The 17,124-nt window shown below is 37.8% G+C and overlaps 1 protein-coding gene across 10 annotated transcripts in view; it reads left to right on the forward strand.

The window, feature by feature from the left end:
- The window catches only part of SRPK2 (SRSF protein kinase 2), a 321,319-nt gene that overhangs the window by 240,031 nt on the left and 64,164 nt on the right, over positions 1 to 17,124 (forward strand). For all 10 annotated transcript variants that reach the window (XM_037836451.1, XM_037836455.1, XM_037836453.1 and 7 more), the window contains one exon: positions 3,137 to 3,303. In XM_037836451.1, the coding sequence (XP_037692379.1) occupies positions 3,137 to 3,303 (167 nt within the window). The remainder of the gene's footprint in view (positions 1 to 3,136; positions 3,304 to 17,124) is intronic.

The raw sequence follows: 17,124 nt of genomic DNA on the forward strand, positions 1-17,124 counted from the left end.
TAGATTTTCTAATATTACAGACAATTGAAGTATTAAATCAACATTAGTAAACTTCTTCTGTACTTTAGGGTACCCTGTTTTAGGATAGCTGGCTTTTGGGGAGTTTTCTGCCTGCCTGTTCATTGTAGCACTCACTGATGGAATGGGAAGTGCCCTGGTCTTTTAGACCAGAAGGGTTAAGAATTTTGAAAGAAATGCGGACAGCTCACCAAGTGGGTAAAGAATTAGTGGGAGACACATGTTACAATAAAGATATCTGAGCCTCTCAAGTGAGAGAAAGTGGGGTCCTGAAAATGAGAATCGTTTCCATTATATTGTCACAGGTTCTGTCTACTCCATGGAGATAAAGCTATATAGAGAGAATGCCCTAGGGCTGCAGTGTTTCTCACCCAGGACGATTTTGCCTCCAAACGAATGTTAGTCATAGTCTGGAGACATTTTGGTGGTCAAATGGGAGAGGTGCTCCAGTGGATCAAGGGCAGGGATGTGGCAAACAGCTACAGTTCACGGGGCAGCCCCCCCCCCAACAAAAAATTTCTAGCCCAAATATCAGTACTGCTGAGGTTGAGTCACTCTGCAGTAGCAAGTACAACAGTATGTATCTCCTCGTCTTTCCATATATAACATTTAAATTAGGAAAACACAGAAAGCTTTCAAGGTATTTCTGATGGAATGAATTTGTCAAATAGATTCTGCCCACATCTCTGAAGAGTGGGTGGCTCATGCCTTTCCCCACGTCATCTCTAACCTTCTCTTCCCTTGGGGGAAGTGATGAAACAATTGTATTTCCTTTCCTGCCTCTGAGCTCATGAGCTCTTTTGCCTAGGACCATTCTACTTTCAGTGATGGGAAGGCTGTTGAAAAGAAAATGAGCATTGCTGCCAGAAAGCCAGAAATGATTATGAGGTCTGTTGGGACTTTGGGATGTATTTTGGAAGTGATGTGGATGTTTGGTTGTGATTATTCCCCTTCCGTGTCCCATCATGAGGAATGGTTAACTCTCCCGGTGTCTGTCACCCAGGGAGCTATAGCTTTGAGTTTTCTACTTGTTAGAAATCAATACAAGTAATTTTCAGCTCATAACCATGCTTTAATTGTCCTGTGAAAGGTAGTCATAATTGCCAGCATTTGCCATTCAGATTACTCACCACATGTGATCCCCATCCCTTACTCTCAACTTCAGGTATTTTTGCTGCCTTTTTATTTTTGGTTTGTGGCAGTTTGGATTTTTAGCAGCAAGGCATATAAATGAGTTGTGGCTAACTTGTGCTAAAGGGAATGTTTTGGAAGGCTATGTGGGGGCTTACAATTAGCAGGAATTTAGAAGTCCAGCTTTTAAATGGCAGTTTTCAGATCACCAGCACCCCTGGGCCTCTCTCTTAATGCCTTCTCTGGTGAGCCTGCATCTCTGTGACAGCTGACCTCCGGATTCCAGGGCTCAAGAGTGAGCTTTGGCTATGGACCCTGTGCTGTACTAGGGTAAGGGGAGAAGGAATTTGGAACCAGCCTTCCACAGTGGAGGGAGTAGAAGTGCCACTGCCCCCCGCCTCCACCAGAGGAAATCCAGGTGTTATTAGAAACTGAGAAAGTTCAAAAAATGACACCTGTCCACTATAGCAGTACACTTGGATTCCTCTCACTCCCCACAACTGGAGACCCCCACTTCATACTACTGGTACTGTTTCTAGGGAATACCTCCATCACCCTAAACCCCCTTACCCCTGCTGCTCGATGTTTGTGGCCAGTTCAGGGAATACCAGGGTGGTTCTTTGACAGGGGCTTAGGGGGGAGGTATGTTTCTTGCATCCATGTTGAAACTTTAGATTCAGGTTTCCACTTTGGGACATGTTTAGAAATAATAGTTAAGTTTTGTAGTAAATGAAACCTTGGTTTTATAGAATCCCATTATGAATACTTTAAGCAAATGTAAACTTTTGCTAGATAACCAAATGAAGAATACATCTTTTAAGTTCTCAAAGCTATTTCCTTTTGTATTACATGTTTTCCTAGCTTTTTTATTTTTTTAAGTTATCTTAACATCATTTAACCTTTTTGTGACAATTAGAAATGACCATTGCAAACATTGCATTAGTGTATGGGCTATATTTATATTTGGCTGACAGTGAGTTTTTGTCTAATTTCCAGTTTGGGACAGTGTTCTTGATAAGCAGATTGATAAGGTACCTGAATTTCTTAATGAAAATCATACAGTTCAGCTATATTAGTGAGCTTTTATAAGTTATCCTACATAGGTATACTAACCTGTTTCTATGGAAAAAAGAATTATGACTTTCAAATAATGGAAAGCAATCCCCTTTATAAGTTGAGGGCTCCTTGCACCTGTCCTTCTATAATCTCTGTGGGACCTTTTCTAACTAACAGGGCTGTATGGATACGTTAGTTTCCTAGCTGCTAAAACAACTTCCATACAGTACATTGGCTCAACAACAGGAACATTGATTCACAATTTCAGAGGCTAGAAGGTTTGCTTCCTCCCGGTGTCTGTATCTTCTGGCTGGCCAGCAATTTCTAGGGTTCCTTGACTTTTCCTTCACATGGCAATGCACATGGCAGCATCTTCTCTTTTCTCTTCTAAGTTCTGCTGATTTCCAGCTTCTGGCTGCTCCTCGTGGCGTCTTTGTGTGTTCAATTTCCTTTGCTTATAAGGATTTCAGCTGTATTGGAATAAGGCCCACCCTCATTCAGTTGGGCACACTTTAGTAACATCTTCAAAGGTCCTAGTTACAAATGGAGTCACACCCACAGGACCAGGGTTTGGGATCTGAACATGCGTTTTGTGGGGTTCATGATACAATCCCCAACAGTGCATTTCATGGTATACTCCTTCGTTTCACTTACCTTTCATATCATTGGCAGGGCTTAAGAAACACTGAAATGTTAAGCAAAAACATGCCTCATAATTACCTCTTGGCTAATAGAGGAAGACTTCTACCCCCCTGCCCTGTACATTGAAGCATTGCTTGAATTCTGCTAAATTGGGTGAAGTGTCATCAATAGGTATTTCTTCTTAATGTGTGAGAACTTTTATTTTTTCCCATATTTAGAAACTCTCAAGTGTATCCATAATGCAAGATTTACTTCTGAGTAAATAGGAATTTTTTCCCTACTGTTTCAGGCCGGAGCCTCAACAGAAAGCTCCTCTAGTTCCTCCTCCACCACCACCACCACCACCACCACCACCACCACCACCACCCCTGCCAGACCCCGCTCCCCCAGAGCCGGAGGAGGAGATCCTGGGATCAGACGATGAGGAGCAAGAGGACCCTGCAGACTACTGCAAAGGTGAGGTGCCGAGCATAGCTGTGCAGGGCCCGCCTTCCCCTGAGTGGGTCACTCAGTAAATTGTTGGGGGCATGGAGGGGACTTATTGACAGAAACTTGGTCTTTATTAAATTAGCATCCTTGTATCAATATCAGTTCAAATTCTTACATCATTAAATATAGAATGATACCTGAAAATGTAAGAGAGATAATGACCAGAAAAATAAAGGCTAGAAAAATACGTTGGGTAGAGAAAATATGTACATATCTTTGAAAAGGTTTTCAGTATCCTAACAGAATTAAGGATAGTATGAAACAGGACAATTAAGGTTAAAAACATGATAAACCATCTAAGAAGAGCATAGGGAGTAGAAGGTACCAGGCTCTTGAGGGAGCTAATTATAGCTGTCTGGATAGTATTTGGCTTTAAGATTCCTGACTGCTAAGGCTAAAGAGGAACTGTTCTTTGTGTAGTATTGAATTACATTCATTGTTTGTGGGAAGAAAGCAGTCAAATTTGTTTACAGAGACAGAATTTTTCCTGGGATTGTACTGACGTTCTTTGGATGCTGATACTGTGTGGCATAGTGAGTTACATTTTCAGCTGTGATTTCATAGAAGACATAGAAACTATTCAAGTAGAGAGTTCTCATATTGATGCTCTGTAAAGACCAAGAGTGTATATTAGGTTTTAACTCCTAAAGTACAGCATGTTGTTTGAGGAGTATTGAGAAGAATATGATCCAGATACTATGCTTTGTTTGGACTGGGCTCCAAAGGTCTAGGAGAAAGGGTGGGCAGCTGCTGAGTCCTTTGGCTGCCTCTTTGTTACTTTGGACTTCCCTCAGAAAGAAATTCTCATAGCCTGGAATCCTGAGCTTCTGAATGGTTGATGAAACAGTTTATTTGCTGTAGTTTAAAGAAAATGTAAATCAGATTCTATAAAACTTAAGAATGGATGGGAGAAGATGTACTCATGTTTGGGCCATAACGATAAAATGCTAAAATGAAATCTTTGGCTCTGCAGTGTCTTAGTCATTCAGCATTATGTAGTGGACAGATGCCTTTTGTGTGTTAAGGAACAACGCATTTTTTTGCCACCAACTAAGATGAAAAGAAAGTTACCCTGCTATGAAAGTGTAAGAACTAATACTCTACTCTAGCGCTGTTTATTTTAATAGTTGTAGATACACATAGAATTAATATTTTCCTTAGAAAAGGGGTTGCAGATATTTTTAGCATTTGTATGATGGTTCAGACTTGGCAGATATTTGTATTTTAGTACAGTAATTTAACCGCTTTTCCTGGGACTTAAATTCATCTCATATTTATTTCATCTGACATAGATTATAAGCTTTAGACCTGAAGTCCACTAACTGTATCTGTTTACATTGCTGCGGTCAGTGTCTAACATAGGAGTGTGCACAAGTTGGTACATGGCTTAAGCATTCTGATGATTAAACTCAAAAGCATTAATTTTACTTGGATTATGAAACTAGGTGGGGTTCTAGAATGAAAAGCAAAAATGAGCTTTGTTTTCTAAATTTATCGGAGACCTTTATTTCATTTCTAAATCGTACATCTTCTAACCCTTTGTTTTCATTTTCTGAATTTCTTTAGGATAACCTGAGACTGAATTATTCACCAAATATAATGTCTCGTTTTTAGAAAAGATTGTAGCATACACCTGGGGACATGTCTGGAGTTGTGCTGAGTCAGGCAGGGCTATGTGCTGTGATACACCTTTGCATCCTCATGATCAGTAGAGGCCTGAAAATGATGAAATGTCTTAACTTCTTGAAGGAATTTAATCTTTTGTATTTTGATGTCTGAGTTTATATAATCATGGCCATAGTTTCAAGTAGCCAGGAAGCTGCTTTCTGAGTTCTTTTTACTGTCAAAGTTTTTGTAATAAAAAGTGTTTAGTTACTAAAAGAAATCTTAGTGTTTCTCAAGTGGATTTCTGAACTTGACTTTCCCCCAGTTACAGTTTTTCCATTAATGATTCCCAGTTCCTAATTCAGATATACTGTACCTTTATTTTTCCAGAACATAATTAAGGACAAAGAAGTGAGCCACTGGGTCAATGAGTAGATCTGAAAGATGGTTCGAGGTCATGTCCTGAAGTTCATGTTTTTTACTATGGAGAGAGCCTCTCACTGGATGCCTATTTTACTCCTTTGTCCCCAAATCAGATAGAAGGCTAAGAACAAGAAAGAAGACAGGAAAACTATTAAAATCAGCACCAAGTCCCAATAAACATTGCAGCCTGGGCCTGCTTCATATAGTGACAAAATTCCTAGGTAAAAAAGAACACATGAATTATCAGGGGAAAAGCTCAGATTATTTTCAGATTATATCCAACACTTTAGGCCAAAAGAATAGAATAATACATTTACAATATTCAGGGAAAGAAAATGTGACCCAAAGATTTTATATCCAGCCAAGGTGACCTTCAGCTATAAAGGTCACATATAAATTGTTATGTACATGCAAGAACCAAGGGAATATTGTTCTTATGAGCATTCTGAGCAATCTGTAAGAAAATGAGCTTCAGGCAACCAAAAGTTAATGATGAGACATAGGCATAAGGACTGAATTCATAAGCAGACAAAACAAAACCTGAAAAATTAAACTTGTAGCATTTCTCTTGTACTTAATTACAAAATCATATGTCTTAACCAGATATTCAAATTGACTAATGAATCTCTGTTTAGCTTTCAGTTTAAACTGTTATTTAACTGTATTTAGTTTTTCAATTCAAGGGAAAATTTTGTAGTGACATATTTAATAGAGCAATGATTTAGATGCGTCTATGACGATATTCCCAAGAGAGAAATAGCTGTGTCTGGTACTGTGTATTTAAGAAACAACAGGGAATGTTGGTAATGGATATAAAATAGATCCATTAACTCTCTGTAGTTGTGGAATCTGATATGCTCAAAATACTTTCAGTAAAATTGAACACCTAATCTAATATGTATGTATGATAAAAAGCTTGTGACCCACATTACCAAGTCAGTAAATCTCTAGATAGACATGGCCTCTTGAAAGATTCCCTTAGCCTTTTATGATCTGATGGTAACTCCTATGCATTTCAAGGACTCTTACCTCTCCCCAAGGTGCATTTAGAAGGCTGTGTTTGCAAGCAGTTCCCTGGATTGAGAAATTATTCAAGAGTGTTCTGGACTAGAGGTTAGGATTTTAGATTCTGGCTTGTTCCAGAATGGACTTGTATTTTCATTGTGGGCTCTTTCATTATTGAGGGTGCTTTCTTGTCCCGGCCCGCGGGACGATCAACGGAGGCTCCAAATCCTGTGAGGGAGGAATGGTATGGGACAAGAGACGCGAAGAACGACAGCAAGACAGGTTTCTGATCAAGCTGCAAAACTTTATTGAAGAGGCAGAGCATATATACTCTAGGAGAAGGGGAAGTGGCTAGCAAGGGCTCGTGGCGGTCTAGGATTGGTGGCTGCTGTTGCTAGGGCGGATGGCAGATGTAGGGTTAGCATTTTTGGCGCGAACTAGCACTTTTGGCGCGAACTACTTCCGTAAAGAAGGCTGAGGGTAACTTAAGCTATTGTTGTATCAGCCCTGGCGGCCATGTTGCACATCTCCGGCATAGCTGAAGGTGGGCTTCATGCATGCTACCTTAATCGCCCTCTACACTTTCTAGAAAAGTAGAAATGTCAGTATCACTATTCTTTAGAAAAAGATTTCTGCAGCTACAAAATTACAGCACTAAAATGACAAGCAGAAAAATTCTTTATTGTTTTTGTTTAATTTTCTTTGCCTAGAATATGATCGCAACTCTGCTAGCATATGGAGCTTTTTGTGTATTTTGACCTCTTAAATGTTTGTGGACTCATGATAGCTTTGTTCAGAATCTCATAAATACTATCACTGCTTGAAGTCCTTCTTGCCAGATTAGCTTAAGTACTACACATTTTAATTTTGGAGTGTAATAAAAATAAAAATTTTCCACTAAGCAATTATCTTTGCAGTATTTTTATACAGTATTACTTGGGATACATTTAGAATATTAGTTTATTTTTTCCCCATCTGATCATAAGAGAAATATTGGAAATAGTTTCATAAGAGAAATCTTCTAAGGGTACACTTTATTTTTTTTATTTATTTTTCACAGTTGGCACAACTCTCTAGGCTGTTCAGTCTGGTCCCAATCTACCATCCTTGTTTTCTTTCTTAGCATCAAATAAAACTATCTATTTTGCCTTAAACCTACCTTTTTTGCCTTGTTGATTTTCTCATGGTATCTCTTCTTTCTTCAGGGCCGCCTTTTTTTTTTTTTTTTTTTTTCTTTTTTCATGGTATAATAATAACTCACAATTTAATACTAACCCACATCTTAAACTGGAGAAGACTTTCCCAGTTCTTCCTCACCTAATTGCAAGGAACAGAAAATCGAACTTCCCTACCATCCATATCCATCTCTCTTGTGTGCACGTTCTATCTCCCTCGTATGTTTGTCCATGCCTCTTGAGACCTAGACTCTATGTGCTGGGTTTTCTCTAAGGAAAACCCTGTCCTAGTCCTCATGGAGTTTACAATCTCCTGGGAAAGACAAGTGAGAAAAATGAATAAAGTACAGTGTAGTATGTTTTATGATAGACCTGTAACAGAATACAGTGAGCCATCATGGAGATGCATAACGAGAAACACAAACAGGGGCACCTCCTCAGCTGTGAAAGTCAGGAAGTACTTCTTAGGACGGGTCCTTGCTTGAGTTTATCTTGAAGGATAAGTAGCCAATATTTGTATCCCAACACTTTACATACCTACTTAAGGAACTTCACAAATAAATGTGTACATATAATAGACAGATAGTTGAAGAAATTAAAGCAAACACTAAATAGATTACAAATAACAAAGTCAGGTAAGGTTAAGACATAAAGATTTATTAGTAGGGATCTGCGCAATTTGAGAGAATGTTGCAGGCTTGATTCTGAGTTTCTTAGTCATCAAAGCAGGGAAGGAAATGCAGTGGTTCTAAGATTGACAATGTCCTAAGACAAAAAAAAAAAAGTGTTCTTTACTGGTGCCAAAGATTAATTTGTGAAGAGCCATGTAGAGTCTGAGATTTAACCCTCCTTGCAAGCTAGCAGTTTAGCTTGCCATAGTTGAATGGATGCTTTCAAAAGACATGAAACTTCTGGGTCTGAGACTAAGGACTTTATTACTTACAACACAGCATGCCACATGAGCTTCATGTTCACATGTTCATCCCCCAGTCCAGTGAGGGAGATGTGGAGTCAGGGCAGGTAGGTGCTGTTCAGAGTGGGTGAGGAACTCCATGCTTAGGAAACCTGAGTCTTTCATAAGGACCTGAAAGCAAACCTGTTCAACTTTTACTCTGGAGGGAAACAATATCTTTATTATACTGGACAGCAAATCAACCTGTTCTCTTCTCCAGAGGGAGATAATATCTCTATTTACCAAGGTTGTTCACTGTAGAAACCTTTAAAAGACAGTCTGGAACAAAGGTCATGAGTATCAGGTTTTGTGCAGATATGCAAGAAACCCAGGAAAATTATCTCCCAACAAAATGTCTGTCATGGGTCCCTTTTATAAAAGGATGGTAAAGTGGTTAGTGTCTTAAACGTAATAGTCCTACAGTATGTTTCGCTGTTTAAGAAATTACCTGGTCCCAAATTCAGCAGCTTAAAACAAGTGTTGGGTGTCAGGAGTTGAGGAGAGCCTGGATCAGATTCTCTTGTGAGGGTGCAGTCATGTGAAGGCTTGACTGGGCCTCAAGTATGTGCTCCGTGCTCACTCATGTGGTCCTCCGCATGCCTGAGTTCCACACTGCTCCTTACCAGATGCCTGGTAGGGGCCTTTGGTCAAGTTTGGTCACAACTTAGCAGCTACCTTACTTGAATAAGAGACAGGCACACACCCAAGACAGAAGCCTCAGTCTTTCATCATCTGATCTTGGAAAGTGACATTAAACTTATGTTTTGAAGGTCTCGATTCTATTATAAGAGTATTTTAATGTTTGAATAAACCATTAATAAAAAGATGAATTAATCTCTTTTATTTTTGACATTTGATGGCTTTTAAATTATTATATCTGGAGTGGCAGAAACATTTTGCTAATTCGGCTATCCTCATGACTTAGAATTCACTTGGTGCCAGTGAATTTTACTGTCTTAAATAACTGGGGGCATTACCCCTTACCCTGGCCTGCAGACTTACTAAGGTGTCATTAGTCACAATGGGTTTGGGTAGTAGCAGAGTAACAGTAAACACTATGTGGTACTTCATAGGGCCTAGGTATAGTTCCAAGGGAGTTTGATAGGGACAAGTACCCAGAGAGATTAAGAAACTTCCTCAGAGTCACATAGCTAGTAAAGTACAATGGTATCAGCATTGCTGAATCCAGGCACAACTCAGTATAAATAATTGACAGTGGGCAGGGGCTTGGCGTTATTTATCAGCCTTAATGTTTCAAATATTGAGTGTTGCTCACTCTATGGAGTCTAATCTCGGTAGCTCCACTGCAAAAATTATTGTTTCTGCACCTATGATAATAACTGACCCTCAAGTGATACTCATTATTTCCTCTTTATGCCATTGATAAATGGAACTCCTTGGTCTTTTGAGATATTACCTCTTTGCTCTGATCTTCCCTCTCAAGATGGCTACCATTCATTTGTGTTACAGGGAGTATTTGTCTATAATAATATTAATTTGCATTCAAGAATATTTAAATAACAGTGATTTCTCTGATTGCTTTTGAATATCCCCAGTCTGAAGGGCATTTAATAGTTATGTTAGAATCTTTGTTATTGCTTATTTTTTGGTGGCTACTAGGACTCTCTTTAGTCCCTTAGTCTTGCTGCCTGTTGATACTTAGGGGTAGTATTAACATTTCTACCGGTGTGTTTGATAGACAATTTCCAATTCAGTCAGTAATTTTTTTATCTTGAAAAAATAGTCATCATTTAAAATGGCAGGCATTTAAATAATTTTTAAAGTTAGTGATCAGTAGTAAATACCCTGCTCAAAAAATCTCATGCACAGAAACACTACTTTTGAGTGACAAAATGATGTAAATGAGACAAAATTAATTCTGCTTTATCTGTAATGCACTAATAGTTAAGCACACAATGGATTTATATTTTATTTCAGACTTTTTCTCTGTTCATTCATAGCACCATACATTTAGTTCGTATTAGCAGTCTTATCCATTGAGGGAAGCTGAAGGGTGAATACTAAAACATGGTAGAGAAGAAAGACCACAGTTGCTAGAATCTGGCAGATACCTGTTCTAATCCTAAATCTAAGGCTTACTTCATTGGTTAACACTGGACTAGAGTACATAACCTCTGTAGGTTTCTTTCTCTCCTTATATGTTCAGTAGGAATGATCATTTATCACAGTATTTGCTTTGAATGCCAGGAATCTAGAGTGGGCTTTGAGCAGGCTTTTAATTTTTTTCCCCTCTTAACCTTTTTTCAGAGTTGGCTTTTGAATACTTGGAGTTCCCAACCCCATACATTATCTGGCCATGTTGCAGTCTCTCTCCTCTGTACTTCCCAGTAGTTGGAATTAGTCTTTGTCTCCTCTGCCCTGCCTAATTGGTCGAGTGAAAACTCCTCTCACCAGCTTGCCTTTGGGAGGAGGAAATGAGCAAGGGAATGGCCAAAATGACCTTCTTCTTAGAAAAATTCTGAAACATTCAGAAAGCTTGAAGGAATAGTATAATGGATACCTGCATTTCCTTCATTTAGGTTGAAGAATTACTAGCATTTATCTTATCTTATTTAAATAAAAATACATTTATTTATGATATGTATACATTTTTTTCTTTTGTTGTATCATTTAAAGGGAAGTTGTAGACATACGACGTTTTACTCCTAAAATCTTCAGCCAGCATCTCAGAACAAAGGGATTCTGATATAGTCACCATATCAATATTACATCCTAGGAAAATTAATTCCATAATGTCATCTAAAATACCTAATTGTCTCAAGAATTTCTTTTACATCTCTAGATTTTTTCTTTTTAAATCTAGGAGCCAATCAAGGTTTGCTCTTACAGTTTGTTAATACATTTCTACGAACATTTGCTCTAGGTGCCATCCATCCTCCCCTACCTCCTCTCTTCAGCTCCATGGTATGGACCAGTTATCTTTTTAGATGGTTTCATATTCTGGATGGATTGATTTTTCTTGGTGTCAGTTTCCTTTATCTTCTGTACTTCCTGTAACCTGGAAACTACGTCTTGAGGTTTGATTAAATTCACGTTAAATATTTTTGGCATTAAAACTTTATAGGTGATGCTGTGTATTTCAAATTTCATCAAAAGGCACAAAATGTCAGGTTGTCTCACTGTTAGTGTGTTAATCAGTTTAAAGTGGTGACTGCCAGATCTCTTCATTGTGATGTCCGTTTGCTCCTTGGCAATTGCCAAGTACTCTGTAGGGCTGTTACTTTGGCTCCATGGAAACTGTGTGTTCCCTATAAGAATTTGACCCAAAAGTTTTATCATCCACTGGTGATCCTTGGCCAAGTCAGTTATATTTTGAGTTGTAAAAATGGTAATTTTTCTAATTCTGTCATTTCTCCATTTGTTAGTTGGTGTTCTTCTAGGAAGAAGAGCTCCATGGTTTCAGTGTGGACTTGGGGATTTTTATTTATTCAATGTGTTATAACCTATTTCAGGTATTATTCTTTGAATGCTCAGATTGCCCCAAATATGGTCAGTGGAAGCCCTTAAAGCTTTTACTTTTGGTCTGAATGACCAATTTATCTTAGCACTTTGTTGCTTTCTGGTACATTCTGGTGTCCCAGGCTCACCTTAAGCTTTTCCAGTGTCAGTCCATTGTTCTAAGGAGAACTGATTCACTTTGTTAGGGAATACCAGAGATAGATATAGATATAGATATATAGATGTATCTCCAATAAGTGCACTTATCACTTCAAAGGTATCATAAATAATGAGGCCTTGTCAGAAGACAGTGCACAGAAATAAATATTTTAAATGAGTTCATAATGGTATTTCCAGTTCATATCGAACAGTTTTTTAGAAGTCTTATATTTTTACTCTTTTGTACTGAAAATCATTAATATTTATTTTATATTAACACTAGTATTAGTAAATATATTTACTTAATTTCTCTCTCGTAATATAAATGAAATATTTCAAGTTAATAATAATTAATATTATTATTAACAGTAAGCCTACTGGGTAAAGTTTAAGATTTCTTTGCAGTTCTTTGTGTCCTTAGAATATATCCCAAAACTTAATAATCTACCTCATGTTATCCTTTTGTAGAAATAGAAAGATTATTTATATATCCTAAAATGATTTTTTTAAATGAAGAGAAGTGATGGTTAATACATATATATTGGCAAACCATCAAAATATTCTAATCAATTTCCCTGTATATCATGTTTCTATTTTCACTTCATCAGGTCTTATTTCAAAGCAGTCAGTATTAACTAAGTTGTAGCACATCTTATCAAGAAGGAATTAGTATTTAGAATATATAAGGAGTGCCAACAGAGTAATAATAAAATGATCAAAAACCCCATTAGAAAAATGGTCAAAAGCATTCATTGAACAGGTATTTCACATAAAAGAAAATACGACTAGCCACAGCAAACATAGAAAAAGATACTCAGCCTCATTGGTAATTAAAGAATGCAAAGTAAAACTGGGTGGAAGGTCTTTGTAACTATTTTCTCCCAGTCTGTGGCTTGTTTTCTCATTATTCTAACTGTTCTTTCATAGAGCAGAAGACTTTCATTTTGATTCGATTAAGTCCATTTTTTTCACTTGATTCTTTTTATGGTTTATGCTTTTGGTGTCCTAAGAAATCCCTAACTCAAAGTTATAAAAGTTATATCTGATCCATTTTGAGTTAATTGTTATACATGTCGCAAGGTATGGAGCAAAGTCCCCTTCCCCCCTTTTTGTAGCATATGGATATCCAGTTGTTTCACCACCATTTGTTGAAAAGTCTATTCTTTCTCCACTGAATTGCCTCTACACCTTTGTTGAAGATCGATGCTTAGCATTTCCATATTAACTTTAAAATCAGTTGTCAATTTCTATTAAAAAAAAAGGATCTAAATTTTCTAAACGGTACAACTCTATAGTCGATTTGTTCAAACACCACAATTGCATGGAACTTTGAATAGAAAGTGAGATAACTGTAGGTTAGTATAGGCTGGAGTGAAATAGTGACACATCCCAGAGTAATTTGGGCAGATAATAAAAAATATATTTTCCCCTAAACATTAGCACCAAGACCATAAAACTCTTAGAAGAAAATGTAGGGCAATATCTTAAAGATCTTGTGATAGGAGGTGGTTTCTTAGACCTCACACCCAAGGCACGAGCAACCAAAGAACAAATAGACAAATGGGATCTCCTCAAAATTAAACACTTTTGTACATCAAAGGACTTTGTTAGAAAAGTAAAAAGGCAACCTACACAATGGGAGATGATATTTGGAAACCACATATCAGATAAGGGTTTAATATCCCGAATATATAAAGGAATCCTGCATCTCAATAACAGAAAGACAAACAATCCAATTAAAAAATGGGCAAAAGACATGGACAGACATTTTTCTGAACAGGAAATACAAATGGCTCAAAAACATATGAAAAAATGCTCAACTTCACTGGCTACTAAGGAAATGCAAATCAAAACCAAAATGAGATATCATCTCACACCTACCAGAATGGCCATTATCCAAAAAAAACAGAAAATGACAAGTGCTGGAGAGGATGTGGAGAAAGAGGCACACTTATTCATTGTTGTTGGGAATGTAGAATGGTGCAACCACTCTGGAAGACAGTGTGGAGGTTCCTCAGGAAGCTAAATATAGATTTGCCATATGACCCAGCTATTCCATTGCTAGGTATATACCCAGAGGAACTGAAACTTAAGATACAAACAGACATTTGTAAACTTATGTTTATTGCAGCATTGTTCACAATTGCCAAGAGATGGAAACAGCCCAAATGTCCATCAAAGGACAAGTGGATAAACACACTGTGGTATATACACATGATGGAATATTATGCAGCTGTAAGACAGAACAAAGACATGGATCATGTAATAATGTGGATGAACCTTGAGGACATTATGTTGAGTGAAGTTAGACAGAAACAAAAGGACAGATTCTGTATGGTCTCACTAATATGAACAGACATTAATGAACAAACTTTGGCAGTTAAAAGCTGACAACACAGGTGACCAGGAGATAGAAAGAGGGCAGAGACCAGCCATTTGATGCTGAAGGACTACAGAATGTTTAGGATTGACTGCATAGATCCAGAAATAGATAGCATAATACTGTGTGATGGTAGCACAGTATTGTAAGTACACTGAACAAAGATGTCTGTGAGTAAAGCTGAAAGAGGTGGGATAGGAGAATGTATGACACCAGAGGTAAAGATAGATGATAAAGACCGGGACTGTATAACGTGGCAAAAACTGGAGTGGCCAATGACTGTTACTAAATATACAAATATAAAAATGTTTTTGCATGTGGGAAAGCAAATGCATGTCAGCCATGTAGAGAGTTGAAAAGGGGATGGTATTCAGGAAAAAACATAATCAAAGCAAACTGGAGTCTATGGTCAACAGTAACATTGTAATATACCTCCATTAAATGTAACAAAGGCAATATGCCAATGCTAAATGTATATGAGAGGGGGATATAGGGGAGGAATATGGGATTCTTGGTAGTGGTGTTATTTGCTGTCCTTACTAGTATATTGTATGACATGTTATTTTTCTTTTTATCATTTTTTTCTTATTGTTAAAAAAAAACACAATTTTTCTTGTAGTAATCAATATGTTCAAGTGCTGATTGTGGTGATAAATGTACAACTTTATGATGATACTATGAACAACTGATTGTACACTGTGGATAAATGTATGGTATGTGAATATAACTCTATAAAATTGTAGGAAAATATATATATAGGAGTAAAAGTGTTGGAGAAAACATGGTGAGAGGGATGATGCCTCACCAATATGGACTAACTACAATGTGTAAACTCAGAATTGAATCTTAGAACATAGCCTAACGTGGACATAATAATTATAATAGTCCCTAGATTGTAAGCTCTTAGAGCAGTTAACTCTATCCCTGAATTGTAATGCCTGTCTCTAAACTTTGAGATGCTGATCGTCTAGCGTATAACCTGATTGGTGTCTGGAACAATGCATATCTCCAAGACACCTGAAACTCAGAGCTAGAGCTCGGCAGATATGAATTTCAGGATTAGTGCATACAGCCACTGTCAAAAAAAAAAAAAAAAAAAAAAAAAAGCTGAAAAAGAGCCCAGACTTCAATTAGTGATATGAATGAAGCAGGTCTGGTTAAGACCAGGGCAAGCCAGGCCAAAGGGTAAACGTTGAAACTGATTGTGTTTTAAAACTTCAACTTCCATATGAGACCAAGGGAAGAGATATCTATTTGGTACAGGATCTAAATTTTCTAAACGGTACAACTCTACAGTCGGTTTGTTCAAACACCACAACTGCATGGAACTTTGAATAGGAAGTGAGATATGGTAGGTTAGTATAGGCTGGAGTGAAATAGTGACATATCCCAGAGTAATTTGGGCAGATAATAAAAAATATATTTACAGCCTCCCCCTCCCCAGCCCCGAGGATCTGGGGGAAGGTGCGGATGTGTTGGACATCCTCACCTGGACTGGTGTTGATGTTGTCACAAACATTGGGACTGGCGGTTTGATGTGCTGAGCCCTCGATCATGGTACTTGCCTTTATGAAGCTCATTACCGCAAAGGAGAGTCTAAACTTGCATGTAATGGTGCCTAAGAGTCTCCCCCTGAGTACCTCTTTGTTGCTCAGATGTGGCCCTCTCTCTCTCTAACTGAGCCATCTCGACAGGTGAACTCGCTGCCCTCCCCGCTACATGGGACCCGACTCCCAGGGGTGTAAATCTCCCTGGCAATGCAGAATATGACTCCTGGGGATGAATGTGGACCCGGCATCGTGGGACTGAGAGTATCTTCTTGACCAAAAGGGGGATGCAAAATGAGATGAAATAGTTTCAGTGGCTGAGAGATTTCAAATGGAGTCGAGAGGTCACTCTGGTGGACATTCTTATGCACTATACAGATAACACCTCTTAGGTTTTAATGTGTTGAAATAGCTAGAAGTAAATACCTGAAACTATCAAACTCCAACCCAGCAGTCTGGACTCCTGAAGACAATTATATAATAATGTAGATTACAAGGGGTGACAGTGTGATTGTGAAGACCTTGTGGATCACACCCCCTTTATCTAGTGTATGGATGAGTAGAAAAATGGGGATAAAAACTAAATGACAAATGGGGTGGGATGGGGGGATGGTTTGGGTGTTCCTTTTCACTTTTATTTTTTATTCTTGTTCTGGTTCTTTCTGATGTAAGGAAGATGTTCAGAGATAGATAGTGGTGATGAACGCATAACTATGTTATCATACTGTGGACAGTGTATTGTATACCATGGATGATTGTATGGTGTGTGAATGTATTTCAATAAAACTGAATTTAATAAATAAAAAAAAAAACCCTCTATTCCTTGACAGCATCTTAAAAATACTTCTGAATTTAAGAAAAAAGATTATGAAAAATAATAAACATTTTGAAATTGTAAAAAAAAAAAAAAAAAAAAAAAGCCTAATGAGGCTTTGACTGATTTGGGTAGAGTTGGGAGATGGTCCAGATAGCATTTTGTTACCGATTTCTAATTTAATTCCACTGTGTTCTGAGGACTTGGCTTTGAATCAGTTGAATTCTTTTATATCTGTTGAGACTTTATGGGCCAGTATATCATCGGTC

The sequence above is a fragment of the Choloepus didactylus genome, chromosome 5 (assembly GCF_015220235.1).
Source record: "Choloepus didactylus isolate mChoDid1 chromosome 5, mChoDid1.pri, whole genome shotgun sequence".
NCBI classification, from domain to species: Eukaryota; Metazoa; Chordata; class Mammalia; order Pilosa; family Megalonychidae; genus Choloepus; species Choloepus didactylus.